This window comes from Lepidochelys kempii, chromosome 10 (genome assembly GCF_965140265.1).
Source record: "Lepidochelys kempii isolate rLepKem1 chromosome 10, rLepKem1.hap2, whole genome shotgun sequence".
Classification (NCBI taxonomy): domain Eukaryota; kingdom Metazoa; phylum Chordata; order Testudines; family Cheloniidae; genus Lepidochelys; species Lepidochelys kempii.
In genome coordinates, this window is record NC_133265.1 from 30,344,081 (window position 1) to 30,363,996 (window position 19,916).

The 19,916-nt window shown below is 52.6% G+C and overlaps 1 protein-coding gene across 2 annotated transcripts in view; it reads left to right on the top strand.

The window, feature by feature from the left end:
- PPL (periplakin) overlaps nt 1-19,916 on the top strand; it is a 56,114-nt gene that overhangs the window by 22,735 nt on the left and 13,463 nt on the right. Inside the window, exons 2-16 of one of the 2 annotated variants that reach the window (XM_073362560.1) lie at nt 3,585-3,684; nt 5,240-5,394; nt 6,366-6,486; nt 8,653-8,778; nt 9,192-9,233; nt 9,508-9,669; nt 10,362-10,469; nt 11,275-11,370; nt 13,038-13,160; nt 14,537-14,683; nt 16,088-16,239; nt 17,232-17,329; nt 17,998-18,155; nt 19,082-19,260; nt 19,344-19,482. In XM_073362560.1, coding sequence (XP_073218661.1) covers nt 3,585-3,684; nt 5,240-5,394; nt 6,366-6,486; nt 8,653-8,778; nt 9,192-9,233; nt 9,508-9,669; nt 10,362-10,469; nt 11,275-11,370; nt 13,038-13,160; nt 14,537-14,683; nt 16,088-16,239; nt 17,232-17,329; nt 17,998-18,155; nt 19,082-19,260; nt 19,344-19,482 — 1,906 coding nt within the window. The remainder of the gene's footprint in view (nt 1-3,584; nt 3,685-5,239; nt 5,395-6,365; nt 6,487-8,652; nt 8,779-9,191; nt 9,234-9,507; nt 9,670-10,361; nt 10,470-11,274; nt 11,371-13,037; nt 13,161-14,536; nt 14,684-16,087; nt 16,240-17,231; nt 17,330-17,997; nt 18,156-19,081; nt 19,261-19,343; nt 19,483-19,916) is intronic. The other variant, XM_073362561.1, reaches the window with a different exon arrangement.

Genomic DNA, 19,916 nt, shown 5'->3' on the forward strand with positions numbered 1-19,916 from the left:
GGCCATGTGCCCATTCAGCTAATTACACCCTGCCTCACTCAGTAATCCTGCTGGCTCCGGCTGGATGCCCTGTTCTTCAGGTCCCAACTGATGCTAATGTGCAGCGTTGTGCTGTTGCCTCTTCGGGCCTGAGTGAGGTGGTTTCTGTCTATAATTTATGAAGCATCTCAGGAGCCTTCAGCAAGCCAGGCAATAGCAACAGATGGGGCTTGCTCTACTCATTGCCAGGAAATGAACGGTTACTTTAGAAACTGAAGGTTCACCCCTTGTAAGGGGCAGTTGATCACGCCAGTTTCCCACTTGCAGACTGATAGAACGGACAGAAGATATAGCCAGCCTAAGCCATCACTAAGTCTTCCATACCCAGAGGGGGGAAATTCACTCTCCGGCAGCTGCCACTTTGCACTGGCTACGCAGACGCAACATGTCTGTAAAGTGGCCAAAAAGTCTTCCCCGCCCCACCCCCACTAACACCTGCAGCTAGTTCCCTGGCAGGTACAGGGCCAGTATAGCCAGCTCTATGCCACCCCTCCCCAGGCACAGAAGGTGTGACTAGGGTGTTTCACTGCTGGTGTTATTCTTGCCGAGGCTGTTGCCGCCAGGGGTGCAAGTTGGAACTTGTGTCGGAGAGTGAGCCAGCCCCCGGTGCCCTCAGGGTGAGAGAGATGCAGCATCTTCCCTATCGTGGGTTCTGCACCAAATTGAGGCCTAAATGCTGGCTTGCGGCAGGGACTCTGGTTCCACTTGGCTTGTGCTTTGTTCCATCATCACAGGGCTGATCTTAAGAGCCTAGTGGTTTGTGCACCACCAGTTCAAAGTATCAGACAGCTGCAGTGGGTGCGTGGGATCAGATCTCCTGCAACAGCCGTGGCAGCTCAGTGAAACAAGGGGATGAAGGTTCCCAAGGGCTCTCCTTGTGTCTAGCTTCGAAAGGGGCAAACTATCCTCTCACTTCCACCTCCTCACCACCAGGGACTGTCAAGCAAGATGAGCCGCTGGGCCCTGAGCCGCCATCGCTCTGCAGTGTGCAGCTCCCCACCCTGGCGTATTGCATGGGTGAAAACCACTCCATCAGAATGGCAGCTTTCCACACCTGCTCTGCACAGGTGTAAACGCCTGGGCACGGTTCCCACTGCACTCCGGAGCCAGCCAGTGCCTGGGGTAGAATGCTACCGAGTGGCACGGAAACCACAGCAGTGTATGAAACAGTCAGTGGATGAGCAAACACTGGCAAGAAACAAGGAGCCTCCACTAGATGACCAGGATCACTGTATGGAAAGGCAGATGCACCTCCCTGTGAACTGCAGCTCTGGCCACCAGCCCGAGCACTTCATTATGTTATAAATCACGAGTCAGTTGGGGCCTGATCTTGCTAACTCGCACTCATGCACGCTGTCCCGCTGACGTCAGCCAGGCTTCTCTTGTGGGTGAGTGAGGCTCCTCCAGCTGCACTGCCCTGCAGGGACAAACTGTCTTTCTCTCAAGGAGGGAGAAGGGTTCCTTGGGCAAGTGCCCACATGGACAAAGCCGAGGTGGGTGGGCCTGTCCCCCTCTGTTTGGTTTAGATAACAAGGCGCTTTCCTTACAGCATGGATGCCCTTTGCCTAGGAAGTCAGGGTTGCTGCTGAAGGAGGAGCCCTGCCTGCCAAGGACGGCATCCTCGCTGCTGGCCCGTTCCTGCAGCTGATACACTGCAGTGGAAATGTACAGTGCTTGTCATGGAGCCTGACCACACCAGGAGACTTTGCACTTACCGAGCTGGTGGCTATTGGGTTTGCTAGATCCTCGGGCACTGGAGGCTCATCTGGGCCCCACAGAGCTCTTTCAGGCCATGGACCGCATCATGTTCCAGACACATGTTCGAACAACCTCAGGCACAAGACTCCAAGGGCAGATTGTAAGATGTGCCCAAGGGTGGACAACTTCCAGCTGGGACTTGCTGAGCATGGCTTTTACTGGCCCAGCTGGAGCAGGAGCTCTCTCTTGACTCACCTGGCTAAGGGGCTGCCAACAGCGTCCAGGTTGAAGCCTCACTTGTGATGACCTGTGGGGAGCACACAGCCAGCTGCTCAGGGAGCTACAGTAGGTGCTTAAGTCAGCTGTAGTGACCAGCCAGCAACAAGAGGGAATCCTCCAGTGCAGACCAGGGGTCAGATCTGCAGCTGATGCAAATGCCAACACACTGCAGCTGAGGATCGGACATTCTGTCTCCATGCCTCCATCCTCAGTGAACCTGTCTCTCCTGCAGACCCATGGAAATGCCCCATCCATGCTCTGTAACATGCAGCCCTCTGAATACCCGTATGGCTCACCCAGATACATCTTGCCTTTCAGAGCCCAGGACAGCTGCTGATTAACAAGCACCTGGGGAAGAAAAGGGCAGCTCAGCTTTGACTTGGAGTTACACCAGTGCCTCCCCTTTGACTACACTGGGAAGGCAGTGGTGTAACTAGAGGATGTGGCCTTAGGTGTATGTCCACATCCAGCTGGCTGTATGGGCGTGAGCCCATCCTGTGCTGCTGGGCTCTCCTTCCTGGCCACGGTGCCAGTCCAGCTGGTTCTGCAGCTGATATTCAGCCACACTCTGTCCTTCTCCTCCCCCGAGAAATCCACGGTAGTCCTTTGCCTCCTACCCAGCACAGGCAGGAGAATCCCTGCGTCCCATCCTCAAACTTTGGTATCAGGGCCAGGTAACACCAGCCCTGGATCCACATGGCCAGGATCACTCCCTCTCTCTTGCTGCTGTTGACGGGGGACAACCTGCACCGGCTGGGATTAGCTGCGACCTAATCTCTGCTGAATGCACAGAGCAGCTTTCTATGGAGCAACTCCCAGTGTCTGCTAGACTGGAGCAAGGAGGTGATGCACCCATATCTGTGCTGCCCCTCTGGAGCAGCTGCTGGCTTGAAGGGGGGCGTAGTACAGCCAGCAGCCCACCTCAGACTGCAGCTTGGGCCAGAACGTCGGGGACACCCTGGCTGGTGGTGATTGACCATCACAGGCTGTATTTGGGAATTACAAAGCCAGGGAGGCTGACGGAGTCCCATCAGTGTCCAGCAGCTTCAGTAAACAAGCAGGTCTGCCTTCACTCCCATCGGCCTGTATCGTCTCTGCCATGAGAGATGGGGGGTGTGCACACAATGATCAGTCAGGGAGCCCCACCCTAGAGTCACTTTTCCCCCTGCTCTGGAGCTGTCCCATTCCCCCGTGCCCTCTTGAGGTCATGCCCCTAGTTCCTGAGGCAGGGCCAGGCCTGGCTGTGGTGGGGAGGGCAAGGTGCTCCCATCCTGCTGCGTGGGAGATCATAACCTGGCCCCTCCTGGCAGGGCAGCCGAGCATTCTGGAAACTATTAGAAAGGCAGCAGTGAGTCATGTGCAGCTGCAGTGCCTGGCAGGCTGAGCTGAGCCCTCTCCCTCCCTCAGATGGGGTCAGGGCCATTGTGCAGAGAGCAGGGCTGGCTCACTGCCACCAGGGCGAGGCACTTCCAGATATCCCGGAGCCTGGCAGCAGCTCAGGAGATGGTCTCCCGCTTCACTCTCCTGTAGTCACCGGCATCAATTCCTCTGCTCTTCTCTCCCCACAGCATCTCCAGCAAGGAGCTGTCAGAGCTCATCGAGCGGCTGCAGAAAAATGCCGACCAGGTGGAAAAGAACATTGTAGAAGCTGACTCCCGAATGCAGAATGTAAGAGCTGCCCCTGTGCTCAAACGCCACCACACTTAGCCACACCCCTTCCCATGCACACCCCACGCCTATTCTTCTGTAGGCTCCTGTTCCCAATACATCCTGCCCACGCTGCCCATTCTCCCTGGAGGATTGCCCCCCAACATCATCCAATCCCTAGACAGCCTCTCTTTATGTTACTCACCTTCCATAAACATGCCACACCACCCTGCAGGCATCCAACACCTATACAGCCATCCCATGCATGCACCTCCTCCACCCCCCCTTTCTCCCTGAATGCACATCTACCTACCCTCACCTGCATGGGCCCTCATCCTGACCTCGATTGCAATTACCTTAGTGAGGGAGCTTTCCTTCCATTGCATTTAGCCGTTAGCTTGCCGTTTCACACCAAGTCTGCAGCCCAGTCCTTCTCTTGGAGGATCCTCTTTGCATCCATCTTCCTTTCACGTGCACCTGCTGCCTTCCCCGCTCGTGTGATTGAGAACACCTTTGATCACTATAGCCAAAAGGGTTTGCAGAATTTTGTCGACTTCAGGCTGTTCTGTGCAGTGTGGTTGTCATTTGCATTTCACTCCCATGGGACAGTGAAATTAAGGTGGTCAGTTTCACTTTCTATTTACAGTCAGTTTCATTTCCCATTTCTTAACAACCATCACAGTGCTGAAGGGTGGGAGATTCCCCAGACTATGAAGAAGGTTTAACCCCCTTCATTCCCCTCCCCCCTGGAAAAACCCCAACCCTTGTCATTTAAACTAATGGCCCTAAATATATTTCTAGTCCTATCTTATTTTGTTTAAAAAAAAATAGATTACATATCATAACTGTGAGGACTATCCTATTGGATCATGTCCCCTATACACAGCAACAGCAGAGCCGCTTCTGTGATGGGATGCCTGGTGGCTTTGAAGATCTATCCTGGGGAACATGTTACAACACTGGCCCTATAACACCAGTGCAGAGTGGTTAGATGAAAGGGACATAAAGAGGAGGAAATGTAGTCTCATGAAGCTAGGAGGTTAAACCCTAAGACCTCAGTTACCTATGACTTGATAATGGGTCTCAGAAGAGGTTTGCTATGGAGTGGAATAGATTACATGGCCTCCTGTTATTTCCGTATAAACTAGTGAAAGGATTCCTCAGAAAGAGGTCTAGTCACAAGTTGTGTGATCACGAGAAAACAACAGACATGAACATCAAGGGAGAAGGAAACAGACAACTCCAGCTTGGGGTTCAGCTCTCTCCAATGAGCCTAGCCGCAACATTCAGCCTGCCCAAAGGTATTCTATCCTTGGCCTCCCACGCAGGCAATCTATAGTCCTGCTCCTGAGCATCTGTGGCTGGGGAGGAGGCCAGTGTGTGGAGGTTAACATCCTGTTCACGGGTGCCCCCCCTCCTTACACACTGCGCCTCACAACACAGGCTGTATGACCAACCCTTATGTAATAACTCCATGCACTGGGCAGTTTTATGTTGTATTGTTTTCCACCATTCAGCTGCTGTCGATTTCAGCTCTTTCTGCCAATTCACCATCCTTTTCTCGTTGCATCCACAGGACTTACACAAGCTCAAGGCCGGCCAGCCTGCTCAATACAAGGACCACACAGCAAGTAAACTGTCCGAGTCGGATAAACTCCTCTACGTTCTGGATGGGGATGCAGCAATTGCCAGGCACATGAAACACCCACAGGGTGACATGATCACAGAAGAGTGAGTCCAGTGGGGACAAAATTTGTTCTGGACCCTAATTGCATGCATGGTGCTGGGCTAGCCAGACACCCCTCGTAGGCCAGTAGGCATTTCTGTAACTCCTTATGGGAGGGCACTGGATGGTATAGCTAGAGTTGGGCAACATTTATGGCTGTATGTTTTTTTGGTCAAAAAACGCACCTTCAGGTGGACGGAAACATTTCATGGATTTGGGTGGAATTCGCCTAATTGTTTCAGTAAAAAAAATTCTGAAAAGAACGGAAATGTTTGGGTTTGACATTTTAGAAATGAAACATTTTGATTTTTCAATTCTAAACGCCTTTTCATTTGGACTTTTACTGTCATTTTAAAAAAACCTGAAAAGAAAATGAAATGTTTCATTTAGGGTTGAACAAAATGGTTGGTTTGTTTGTTTGAAAAAATCCAGTTTGCTGGAAATTTTGGTTGGCTGAAAATGTTTGTTTCTAGTCAACCCAAAACGATTTTTTTTCCAGTTCAGGCCACCCAACTGAAAAATCAATTATTCACATAGCTCTGATTATACCACAGATACAGCATAGCCTAAAGAGGGCTTTTGTGTGTCTGTACTTACACCACCTTAGCCTGGGCTCTCACATTAAGCAAGGTCAGCCCTGGGCCGTACTCAGGTGGGAGACCCTCCCAGGTTAAAAAAGGGGTGCGAGTGCCACTCTTCCCTCGGGTCAGTTCGGTACCTTGTGGCCCAGCACTGTGCTGCAGTCGATGCTGACTTTTTGGTGAGATGCAAAATCACATTCCTGAGCGGTTATTAAAGATCACATGGCAGTGCAGTCCGACCATGCCCCCTTCTCCCAATGTGCCAGGGGACTTGGGGAGGGAGGATGACCCAGAGCTGATGGTACCAGCTCTGTGCCAGCCCAGAGATTGATCACACCAGCCCAACTACTACATCCTTGATGCCCCTGAGTAGCTTGTCTTCTCCCTTTCTTCAGCATCCGGCAGCTGAAGGAGCGTGTGGCAAACCTGCGTGCGAAACACGACCAGATCTACAACTTCACTCCGCAGGACGTGGAGCCGCAGGTCAACTGGTCCAAGGTGATCGATGAGAAACAGGTACAGTGACCCCAGCATCTGCCCCTGAAACACCTGTGCCTGCCTGCAGCGACCCTCAGGGCAGCTCTGGAGACAGGGGCTTGCACCAAAAGTTTGCCATGTGGGTGCCAGAATTTTTTTCCCATGGAAGAACACACCGAGGAGCTCTCACTCAAACCATCAAGGCAGCTTAACATGGCATGGAGCACACACAACAGCGGAATGTATTGAGTGGGGGCAGATGGGGAAGGCTGGGAATATTAGAGTGGAATCCAGGACTCCAAGGGTTTTGGAATGGGTTTAAAACGACCAGAGAATGGGTGGGCAGCTGTCCTTAACTGAGGCTTTAGCTACACTGGGGATCTGCTCTGAGGACAGCCATCCATGGCCAGCCACTGGGCGAAGCTGCACCAATGGATCTCCCTACGGTAGAGCACTATTTTACCAGTGTAGCTTGCACGTGCTTGAAATCTGGGTAAGCTGCCCCATTGCTGATCAAGGCTTATCGCAGTTTGCCCTGTCTGCTAAAGTTAACTGATGCTGGTGGCCATCCACTGATGCCTGAAATTAGACTAAATATGGCCAAAGCCTCCTTTGGAGACAGTACATCCGAGTGGATAAAGCACTTAACTGGGATTCAGGAGACCTGGGTGCCATACTCAGCTCTGTCACTGCCCTGCTGGTTGACCTCAGGAGAGGTACTTCCCCGCTCCATGCCTCAGTTTCCCCATCTGTAAAGTGGGGATAATGACACAGACCTCCATTGTAAAGTGCTCTGAGGTCTACAGCCAAAAAGCACCATATAAAAGCTAGGTATTAGCTTTGGTCTTGGTCTTTCCCCCATCACCTTCTTTTATTCTCTTCTCATTTTCTTGAACCCATTTGTTTTTCATCCTAGACAGATAGAAAAAGTAAGGGCCAGGTCCTGAACTGGTGTAAATCAGCAGAGATCCAGAGAGTTGTGCCAGTTCGCAGCAGCTGAGGATCTGGCACAAATGGATGCTGCCTTGGTGTGTGGTAGCCACACCTTACGGGTTCTAATGCCCTCTGCTGCTGTTCGTGGCTGCTCAGTGACGGGGAACGGAATTGCACTTCATTCAGACAATCCCGGGGACTTTGGGTCAGTTCTTATGAGCGAAAGGACGATTTCACTCCTTTCAAGGGCTGGCCTACGATGCCCGCTGTATTCATTAGCCACATCCAGCACAATAACAGACACAACTGGTCGCTCCACACTGTTGATTTTGCTGCTATTCAAACTGCTGTGTCAGCTTCGCTATGCAAATCCCCAAATCCAGCCTGAGCTGCCGCTTGTTTAATTAGCACTTTGCTTTGGGAAGGCCATGCTGGCCTTGCAGTTCTGCCCATTGTGCAGGCTCTGCTGCTTCCAAAGGGGAACGGGCCCATTAGCATGGGAGAGGGGAGGCCCTTGCAATGACGGAGGTTTGTACAATGCTTGGGAAATGCCAAGCGGTGGTTATTAGAATTCACATCACAGGCAGGCGCTGCTTCCCATCTCGTCCCCTAGCACCTTGCAGTCTTGGGCTGCTCCTTCTCCCACTGACGCCGCTAGCCAAACTCCCAGCAGGCCCATCTTAGCCTCTGGAGAAGAGACACTTCACAGTGCAACCCAGGGCTGCCTCCTAGGAACATGGAGACTGCTATATTAGATCAGACCTTCGTTGGGATGCCCACCATCTGGCAGCACCTGGCCCTCGACGCTCGAGGAGACAGCTCGTGCAATGCTGTAAAGGGGCGGGGGTAGGGGAAAGCCCAGGCCACCAGCTGACACCCTGTAGCCTAAGAACGGGTCATCCTTGCATAGCTGCAAGTGGGCCATGTTCACACCAGCTCTCAGGCTGCCTCTGTGCTATGAGAAGGTCGTCCTAGAGGTGTTGAGTGCCCCTTGCTCTGATGTGACGTGGGGGGATGAAAGAGGAGGTCTGGCTCAGAGATCCCTACGCCGTTCATGACGCTGAGTGCTTCAGCCAAGGCTCTTTCTAGGTCTTCAGGGAGCAGAGATTCCCATGAGACTTCCCAAACCTGCCCCATTCCCCACTGCAACGAAGCAGAAGAGGGCACCCCAGGCTGGGGGTCTCTCTGCCTTAGCTCGAGGCAGGTGGGCAGCAGAGCTGGAGGGTGGTTCCCGGTACGCCTGTTGCTAACTTTAGCCTCTCTGTGCGCCAGGAAACATTGAACAGCCAGGGCTTTGGGACCGACCTGCCGCTAGTCAACAGTCAAGTGGAAGAGCACAACATCTTCCACAATGAGGTGATGGCCATTGGGCCGCATATCAGCAAGGAACGGGACAAGGTAGGGCCCGTCTCTGCCTCATTCGCTGGTGTTCCCTGTGCCAGTCTTCGCTCTTTCTACCCTGCCTCTGCCCCCGCCCAACCCTTCCTACACGGGATTGCAGAGCACAGGCCAAGCTTTTAGACTAACACAGGAACTTCAGGCCAAGCTAGAGGAGATGCACCCGAGGGAAGGACAGGCTTCCAAGAACACGGGGAGAGCAGCACCCAAAGTTGCTTGCAGTGCCATGGGCCCAACCCAAGCCCTGTGTCCAAAGACCCCAAACTGCAGGGTGTCCTGAAGCTACACCTGTACCCGGAGCTGAGTTTCAGGGGCAGCCCCCCGACATGCCCCCTGCTAGATCCAGCCCCCTTTGCCCTCCAGCTGAGCTCTTCAGCCCTTCTCATGCCTGGCTTTTCTCTCCTTGTTTGCAGGAATATATGAGCAGCCTCCAGGTGAAATACCAGAAGCTGCTGGTAAGAACCTCCCTCAGCCCTGAGGGAGCCGGAGGTTGGTGGCTAAGCACCAGAGAGCTGGGGAAAGGGGGTGCGAGCACGGGAAGGACGTGTAAGAGGGAGACACATGGCCCAGAGATGCTCATTACTGGTGGGGAGGGGGGTACAGAGTCCTCACAACTCCCCCTCCCCCCCTGCAGAGGAAAGTTCTGAGCAGGTGGCCTCCTTGGGCTGCTCCCCCAACTCCATGACTGGACGGTGAGCTCTGACCCTCTGCAATCCTCTCCTTTGACAGTCAGGGTCCCAGCAGCGGCAGCAGGATTTGAACTCCCTGCAGGATTACATGCAGCGCTGCACGAACAAGCTCTACTGGCTGGATCAGCAGGCCAAGGACAGAATGCATTACGACTGGAGTGACCGCAACCTGGACTACCCCAGCCGACGCCGCCAGTACGAGGTCTGTGTATACCCTCCCCGGCACACAAAACCTGCCTATCTCGCCAGCTATCTCCTGGCCAGGAGGATTACACCAAAAGGCGGAGGCAGTGTTGCCTAAGGGGGAGAACACTGCACTGGGACTCAGGAGACCTGTGGGTTCTAGTGCTAGCTTTATCACTGACCAGCTGGGTGACTTCACATCCCTGCTCTGTGCCTCAGTTTCCCCCCTTTGTAAAATGGGAACAACGCTACTGACCACTTTTGTAAAGTACTTTGCGATCTACTGCTGCAAAGGGCTGGGTAAGAGATAGGGCTTGATGTTATTACATGTACAAATAGATCAGGCCCTAAAACAAAAAAGAATGAAAATACCTGTCTTGACATAGGGCCTGATTCTCCTCTTGCTTACGCTGGATTTACCTTGGTGGGAGCAAGGAGAGAATCCAGCTCAGAGACTTTACAAGCAACTATAAGGAAAGGAGGAGGCCAAGATGCAGCAGGGCAGGGCTGGGGCTTCCTGGCCTTAAGGGATTCTCTGTTTTGAGTGCACCAAGGAGTCAGACCCCTTCATTTTAAGGTATGTAAAATCTGGAGTGTAAGCCAGGGTCCCTTCCCCCTGCTGTTGCTGGGTTCCTGTGTTCTGGTCTGTTAGTAAGGGGTCCCCTCCAAGCATTCCCTTCTGAGCCTGACACCTTCACTGCCTCTGTCTAGAACTTCATCAATTGCAATCTAGAAGAGAGAGAGGAGGCTGTCAACAAACTGCATGCGGAAGGAGACCAGCTACTAGCCCAAAACCACCCTGGGAAGAACCCCATTGAGGTGAGTGTCCCTGAGAATGCTAACAGGTATGTCTTTTCCCTGCATACCCTGGAGAGAACACCATCCCATCCAGGAAATGCCTACTTGACCCTGACCCAGCACCCTGAGATGACAGTCCATGGAGAAAACTCCCCTGCCCTTTGTCCTGTATTGGCACTCACCCTATAATGGCTCCTCAGCTTTGCATGGCTTCCTGAGCTGCCGAATGCCAACCAAAAGGCTCCCTTCTACTACAAGTGTATAAATTGGGTAAAACAGAGATCCCATTACCCCACCTCCGCCAGGCCTGTTATCTTGTTCCTCCCCTGACAAGCAGAGCTGGTTAAAAAAAAAAGAAAAAAAAACCATTTGTTTTTTTCACATTTGTCCCCCAAAATGTGTCCCATATTCTAGCTCGCTCTCCCGAGCAACTCTGCTCGGACATGTGGATTTCCGGCTCTGGTCTTAGGCTGCCCACGAGGATTCATTCAGTGGAAATGGAAGGTGGCACTTTCCCCTGGGTAGCAAGCATGTTTGGTTAGGTTCACTCCTGGAGTAACTCCATTGACTCCAGTGGCGTTACACCAAGAGAGAATTTAGCCCCATAGCAATCTGGCGAGTTGCTTCCAAGCCTTCAGTTCCCAGAGGAAAACTGGCTAATGTGCTGCTCCTGCTACCCATTGCTACTATTCTTGGTCTCAGACCCCATTTACGATTGTGTCACCAAGTAAATGCCTCCCTGGGATTCTTCTCCAGAGCTGGTATTCACCCATTGAGGCAGGCAACAAGCCTTTGTAACATGCCGGCTGCTCCCGTTATATCATAGGCTCACATGGAGGCTGTCCATGCTGACTGGAAGGAGTATCTCAACTTGCTGATCTGTGAGGAGAGCCATCTGAAATTCATGGAGGACTATCACCAGGTACCAGAGCCCGTAGGCCAGGAAGGCTCCTACTTCTCAGTGGTCCCTGGGAGAGCAGATGCTGTGTTCTGAGGGATCTGTGAATGTGGGGAACAAGCACCATGTGCTCTAGTGTCTATCTGCCAATGCTAAAAGCCAGGATACTACACTCAAGAGTTTCATAGATTTCAAAGCCCAAAGGGAACACTGTGATCATGCATAGCACAGGCCAGAGTTACCCTGTAATGAGCCTAGTAAGCTGTGTTTGACTAAAGCACATCAGCCAGAGAGGCACCAGACTCATTCTGAAGCTATCAAGAGATGGAGAAACCACTCGCGAGGAGAAGGTTGGTTCTGTGGTTGGGCACAGGCAAGCTGGGTTTAATTCCTGCCTGCCACAGGCATCCTGTGTGACCTTGGGCAAGTCACTCAGGCCCAGATCCTCAAGGTATTTAGACTCCTGTCTCTGAAACCAACAGAGCCTTTGAGGCTCTGGGCCTGAGTCTCTGTGCCTCATCCCCCACCTGTGCCAGGGACAATACTTCCCAATGTCCAAAGGGCATTGTGAGGATAAATGCATTGGTGAACGTGAGGCTCAGACACTCTAGATAACCCTAGAATAAGACTCCCAGCGAGCAGAGCTTCTGCTGTGAAATCCTCAAGCATGAAAAAGGGGTTGAGGGGTTCATTTACTGCCTTCTGTTGTCCGAATTCCCTTTTCCACCCCAGGGAGCAGTTCAGTTCCCAGAGCCCTCAACACCTTTGTGCCCAGGAACTCTGGGCTTGACTGGGAACAGGGAAGAACACATTCCAGAGGGCCCTGAGAAGAGAAGCAGTTGAGGGAGGGAGGGACAGAGCAAGTGCAGATGGGAAATGAGGGGGTGGTATCCGTTCCTGAGGGTGTGTCTCAGACAGGCACGTCGCACCTCCCCCAGGGTGATCACTGCCATGCAGGTTCAGGGCTGGTCCCCGACAGTTCATGGTGAGGGGAGCAAGTCCTAAGCTGTCCTGCCTCTCAACAATCAAGCCACTCCCCACATCCCTAAGGTGGGGCAGGGCAGTGCTGGAGGAATCCCAATGTGATATTTCCACATTGGCTGGAGGCAGGGGGTGAACCCGGCCCTCACTGCTTCCCTGCCGGAGAACTGCCTGATGGCATGGGGCGCTGCATGGGGCCATGCAGACACTCCGAGCATGGGGACAGGCAGAGCAAGAGCAGGGGCCTAGGTGTGCTAACACCCGGAGGAATGATCCATGGTGGGATGTTTAAACAGACGGAGGGATGCTCATGTGTCTTCCCCTTGGGGGCGGGGGGATTACTGAGAAGAAGTGGCTCAGGGGCTGCAGGGCACTTGGGTCTCTTCCTGCAAGACTCCTCCAGCCTAGTACCAAAGGGCATCAGCCCAACACTGTAGAGACATGAAAAGACAGAGCCAAATTCTCAACCACCCCCAACGAGCATTGAGCAGAGCAGAGGAAGTGCTGGATGAGGCTGCAAAGGAACCACCCCACCCCCACGCGCCTTGCTACCCTGGGGCTCACTCGGCCCTGGTCCAGCCTCACAGGCCGGGCCCCCGGCAGGCTCAGAGAGGACACAGCACCCACCTGTCCTTAGCCCATGCAGGGGTCAGATCTCTCTGCCAGCTGGGGGTTCTCTTTTAAACAAGTCTTGCTTGGCCTTCCTGCAGTTCCAAAAGAATGCTACGGATGCCCAGGAGCTGTTGAAGAAGGTGGACACAGACCTGGACCAGAAATACAACCCTGATTTCAAGGACAGATACCAGCTAGAGTCGCTTCTCAGGGAGCTGGATGTGAGTAGCAGCACAATAACAGAAGAGCATGACACTGGCCTTGGTGATGGGAAGAACCTTTGTGGCATCAGAGCAGGTGCTGCCTAGAAGGGTGCAAGCGGGTGGGTGGGCTGCCCAGTCTCTGCCCATGGCAGGCACTAAGGCCTGGACACTTCTGTCCCTCTGCAGTCACCTGTTCATTGTTCTGTGCTGGCCACACCCCGTCTTCCCCTTTGGCCTCCTACTACATCTTCCATGACGAGACGAGGGAGCATGGGGCTGAACTGTTGGGATTCTCCCATCACACTCCTACTTGCTCAGGTTGGGAGCCTCATTAGATCGTCATGGGACTTGGCAGAACCACCCGAGGGAAACGTTCGTCCACAGAGCCACCCACCCAGGGAAAAGACAGGCAGAGCAACTGGGCTGCTCCCAGGCCAGAGCGCTGCACAGCCAACACACGCAGTAATAGACATGCCTCCACCCCAGTGCAGGCAGCCAGCCACCCTCCTTCTTCCCCATGCCCCCAAACCCCTCTCCAGCCTCTGGTTCAATGCTGGTCCCAAGTGTTGGGGGCTGGGGGTAAGCGTATGATCCCGGGTGGGGAAGGTGCTGGGCAGTGAGCAAACTTTCTTTCTGATCATTGGTCAAGGACATGTCCTTAGAGAAGTTTACTGGTTGTGGCCGCATTTGTACTGGTCCCACCCCACTGTCTCCCTAGGAGGCACTGGGCCCCTGGCTGTCACACCTCACTTATTACACAAACCCTCAATGTCTGTGTTACTAGTGAATGCCAAATAACAAAGACAAGTTCATATGTGTTCCTTCTCTCGTTCCCTCCCCCCGACAAGCTCCCCTCTCCTGCTGATATCACAAGCATTTCCTTTGCACATCTCCGCTGTGGCTGTGGCAATGGCCCACCGCAGTTAAGGAGAGGAAAGAGCAGACAAGCGCATTCTCCCCTTCAGGTTGCTCACACCCTCCACTCAGTGCCCATGGGCAACAGTAGCGCCGCTTGCCTGTGGAAATGGGAAATGCCAGCAGGAGACCGAGACTTGAACAGCACCTCAGCCTCTGCGAAGGGAAGGCATCACCGCTGAGGAGAACATTTTCCTATTTCTTCACATTTTGCAGTGTGAATATTCAACACCAAACATCTCTTTTAAAAGGGCCAGAGTAGATGAGATGATGTCCAGGCTTTACAAATCAGCTCCGCCAGCCAGGGCCCGAGGGAGCATTTCAGGCTCGCCCAGCAGCTGTCTCCATGGCCCATTCAGGCGGAAAAGGTTTCCCTTCCATGGCCAACATGCCACATGCACAGCCCTCTGGTGGTCCACGGGTGGCAGCGGCACATTTTAAGACCTCCCACCTCGTCATGGCTTTTCCTTTCCCCCTAGGACCAGGAGAAGGCCTTGGACAAGTATGAGGCAGTGGTGAAGTCCCTGCAGACGCACAGCCTGCAGGTGCTGCCTCTGAAGTACCGCCGGGAGAGCCCGCTCAAGCCCATCCCTGTGGAGGCACTCTGTGACTACGAAGGCGAGGAGGTAAACCTTTCTTCCGACAACCGGATCCTGGGGCTACGGGGCGGGGGCACTGCAGGGAAAATGGCTCACCCATTCCATGCCTCCCACTCAATGGGAACCTGGTTAAGAGAGAGAGTTTTCCTGGTGCTTAGGTATTAAAATATAACTTATTCTGGCCAAGGCCTTGGCCCTGCCCGGAAAAGAGAGGAGATGTGGCGGGGCACGACTGTGGCTTGTGACAGCAGCCAGACATAACTAGCCTTGAGGGTCATTTCTCCTACAGAGACTCTATGGGATTCAAGTAAGACGCTACATTGTATAAGGAGCCTCCTGAAGTTAGAGCCTCCTTGACCTGTAGCCTGTGGAGCACTCCCAGGTTGGCTGTTGTCACATTTAGAAGCTGTGCACCTTCCTGGTGGTTGTTGCCCAGTCCAGGATAATAACGGGGCGCAGGCACCTTGTGACTAATTAAACTCAACCCCCAAGCACTTCTCTGTCTCCCTTTGCTAATATAAATTCCACCATGATCCTTTGCACATGCTCCTGGCTGAGTGCCGTGTGACAGCAATGCTGGAGGAGCTAGTGCACAGGATGACAGAAGCAAAGCAATCTGGCTAAGTTAGAGCAGGGGAGAGAGATTACCCATGGCGGAGCCACAAGCCTGCACCTTAGGGAAGGCAAGGAACAGCACCGATACAAAAGGCAGGGCTGGAGCCTGCCAGCCCCAACTAGCCCCTTTAAAGGAGTTTATTTGCATTGTGCTGCCTCAACCCCATCCTCACAATGGAGTTTCCTTGGTGTAACCATCCCTTGTAAAGTGATGCAAGCAGGGGGCGGGAGCAGGACTGGGAGGATTAAGGGAGGTGGTATCCCAAAGAGGCTTATGTGGTCCACACACAGGGTGTGAAGATAAGCACTCTGTATCTAACCCATCCCACATCCAGATGAGATTAGCAGCTAGACCCAAAGGCCGTTTCTCCTGCTAGCAAGCAGAGGGACCAGGGAAGGGTAGGGGCCTGAGGCTCGCTGTGGCCATTTAGAGTTTGTTGAAGGAAGCTCAACACACCCCTGGCTGTACAGAGGTACTCTGAGGATTGCAGAGATGGTGGTGGTGTGGCTGCTCGTACTAGGGCCTGGACACTGGGATGGTGCTAGCAGCTCTGTATGTGCATTGATCTATAACCTGCCAGCAGGCAAGTGGGTCCCCCAAAGGGGAACACGCTGTATTTTCTTTAAGAACCTCTACTACCCACCTGATGGCGGGGGTGGGAACACATGCCTGCCTGGGAAAAGCTGTAGGGCTGTGTGTTAGCCAGGTTGGCCAGACAGGGCCCCACCCGGGCCTGTGTCCCAGGCATGCATGTACTAGACCAGAGTGGTGGTAGTTATTAACTGACTGGCAGCTGTGACTGATTTCTGCCCTAGGGCCAGGTTACCCGTGGAGCCCGATACACCCTGACTAAGAACGACGGTGACATCTGGGATGTAACAGACAACTCAGGAAACAAGATCCACATCCCAGGGGTCTGCTTCATGATTCCTCCCACAGACCCTGAAGCGCTAGCTCTCACTGACAAGTACGTGCAGTCAGGTCCCTTTTCAGTGTAGCCTGAGCTAGGGTGTGATTGGAGCTTCTCCTTCCTGCTGTGCCTAAGACACACGTGGGTAACACTTTGCTCTTTCGGAACCAAAGCAACACGGAATCATGGAAGTGAATCCACAGGGGTGGAAAGTGCTTCACTGGGCCACGCTCTAGGGTTAAGGCCTGACCAAGGCAGTTTGTCCTCCTAGCTTTTCTGAAACCTAAACCCTTCCTGTCCCGAGAGAGAAATGCAACAAGAAGCTATTAAATATACTTAGCTCCTCAGTGGTCAAGGCTGCTCTCTCTCAGTGGAAAATGGAGATAAGGTTGCTGACCCTCCTTGATAAAGCACTTTGTGAGCTGCAGAAGCTTCTTAGAGTATGCCCAGCATGCATCAGGTGGCACGTGACCAGAATTCAAATGTGCTGTGTGACCATTCACACTTAGTGCTACAAATACAGACACCAGCCAGGCAGATTCAGGGACTGTTTCGACACAGCAATGTTAGTGGGACTGTCCTATATTCCCCTCACAGCCCTCCAAGTCTCCACCTTATGGCAACCCTGCTATTGTCAGAGGAGGAGCAAATGGCTCTTTCCAGAACCCAGCAGCCCTGCTCTGCCCATCCACCAGCACCAGAGCCGGGTTGCCAGAAAGCAATTCAAGGCAGCCCCTTTCTCCACTTCCTCTGCAGGGGGACTGGAAAGGACACCAGCTTTGCCCACGCTTAGGGGCTCAGTGCAGCTGAACAACAGTGGTTGGGTCATGCTACCACCATCCAGGGCTTTGTCCAGAGAGGGAGATGCACCCTTGTGAGTAGGAGAAGTCCCTTGGTTATGGTGAAATGCTCTCTCATATGGCAGGGACAATAGGTTCGATGGCACATGGGTGACAGTCCTGATGTTACTGGCCAACTGGATGCATATGACACTGAAAGGGTGAAGGAACAGGCCCTAACCTCAATTCACACACTGTCTCATTGTATAGCATTGCCAGTCAGTATCAGAGTGTGAAGCAGAAAACAGCCAGCAGCAAGAATGCATTACAGCAACGCTATGAAAGGCTGAAGGCTGATGGCATTGGAGGTGAGTCTTCATACCTGGATCCTTTTGACAAAGCCTTTGCAGAGTCCTAGGGTCAGGAGCACCAAAGAATATTGGGAGTTCAGTTGGAACCGGTGGCAGTGGGCTCTGGCTTCCATTCTTGGGTCACCTGGTCCTCCATATGTTCTTGGCCAGGACCTGCAAGAGATTTCTCCTTCTCTTCATCCTGCCGGAAGATAGTTTGCTCTGTAGTCAGCTATATGGATGTCTGACAGCTCCCAGCACTTTTGTTCTCTTCAAAGGTAAAATGGGATAAAGTAGTTGCCACAGCCACCACAAGTGACCATCTTATTTTCTTCTCACGGAAATAATGGGATGGCATTGCTGGAACAGGGAGTCAGGCAGGTCACTCAGTCTCTGTGCCTCAGTTGTATCATGGACCCCAGCTGTGCATGGTGAAGCACCTCCTGCAATGGCTTTTTTCATGCTGGCCATGGAGCAACATCAAGAAACAGACTGGAGCCACCAAGCTAAGATGCAGATTTCTAATAGCCCAAAGGTCCAAGGGTTGGGGGCAGGATTGCGGTAGTAGGAGCTGCGGTTTTGGTTTTCACCCAGCTCCCTCTCTCTCTCTCTCTCTCTCTGTGTCTGGGTCTAACCCCAGCCCCTACTTCCCATGGCCTCTAACTCAACATCCTCTGGTTATCTAGACGCTGCATCCATACAGGTGCGCCAGCTGCTAGCGGGACTGGAGAAAGTGAACAGCGACCTAGACAAGCAGGAGAAGGCAATAACAGCAAACCTACGCCCCCCACTGGAGCACAGCCGGGCAGTGCAGGACAGTGCTGAGCGCTCAAAGGACCTTAAGGTAACGGACATGGAGAAGAAGATAGGGAAGGTCATTTGCCCACTTCATAGGCTAATTACTGTAGCAAGAGCCATGAAAGCAACCTTGGCACAGGAAACACCACAGCAAAAAAGCCAGCTAGAGAATCACCCTATGACTATAAAAGGATCATTTGAATGTCTGTTTATTCAGCTACCAACCTCATGGCTGCCAATGCACAGCTGCAAGCCTAACTCCATAAAACCCCTCTCCCTGTATTAGGAAAGAAAAGGGAAGGTACCAAAATGTCACTATTCTTAGATGCAATTGTTCCTCATGCACCAACTCCCAAAAGCATCATTGCTTGCATGCAATTAGATGGCTTCTCCTTTTCCATTAACAGCCCTGGCAGATTCCTTGAACATACAAAGCAAGCCAACCTTCTTGCTCTGAGTGATGAGACCCCTGCCATTGTCTTGGCAGGAAATTCAGATCTCTCTTCCCACCGTGATGCAGTCAGAAAGGAAACATCTAGTAAGATAAAATGGCCATAACATAGCTAGGGGCTATTCATTAAGGGCCTCAGTGTACAGAAAGAATACGAGTGGGATAGCGGTAGAGTGAACGGAGGGGACACAGTCTTGAACATTAAAATAGGGTGGATGAGGGAATATTGGCTGCTCGGGTCCAAAACCCTTAACACAGTTTGCAGTTTCATCCCTGCATCACAATGGCATGATCCTACAAAGAAATGCCATCCTGGAGCAACTATGCTGCTGTTTGATCCTCAGTGCCCTCAAGAAACATCACCTTGTCTCAACAGGCTGAGACCCACCTGGCACAAAATCCTCCCCACATATCTGGAACAGGGGGCCTGCCTCAGTGCAAACCTCCCTGCTGCTGCCTTGTTCGTCATCCAGTCGCTAGAGCCCTGTTCAGTGTCTGTAAGGACTTTCTTCTCATTGCAGAACATCTCCAATGAGGTCCGCTGCATCGAGCCTGAAAAAGCAAAGAAGATCCAGGAGTGTGAGGCTTTTATTGACACAGTGCCCAACACTGGCAATGCCACCTTGTTGAGGAACAAGGTAGAGGACACTAAGAAGAAGTACGACCAAGTGGTCCAACTGCTCGGTGCTGCCCAGGAAAAGTATGTTATAGCTCCCACTGGGCTTAATCCAGACTTTTCAGTGGTGGCAGGGGAATGCAGTAACATGCTTCTTGTATTTACAGAGTGGATGTGGCCAATCGCCTTGAGAAGAGCCTTCAGCAAGGCAGAGACCTGCTGTCTGCATATGAAAACAAACTGGTGACAGAGGATACTGTGCCAGAGGACTTGCGGGCCCTAGATCATAAGAAAGAGGAGCTCTTGGTAAGTGGTTTCTTCAACCAGTTCTCTAACCTATCAACATGCTCAATAAACAGACACACACTAGAAAACCTGGCCCAGGTGTCTGCTCAAGGGACCAACCAAAACACCAATGGGTTAGTGGAGATGATCTTCAACAAAGGTGGAGAAAAGACCTGGACTCGTTCCATTTTCATCAATGTGTCAGCAGTCCTGAGACAGGAGGTTGCTTGACAGTGGGTGGTCTCTGTACAGACTTCATTGGAGCACAAGGGATTCTCAGCACAAGGTGCTCATGCAGGGGGATGGTCCCTGCCTCATTGCCACCAATGTGCATCCCTTAAATGAGTGCCTCCTAACTCACCAAGCCAAAATTCTAATGCCTGGCAGGCACTACTGACTTGACTATAGGGCTACCACTGGAATTCGGATGATAGAATTGCTCAGGGACCACACAG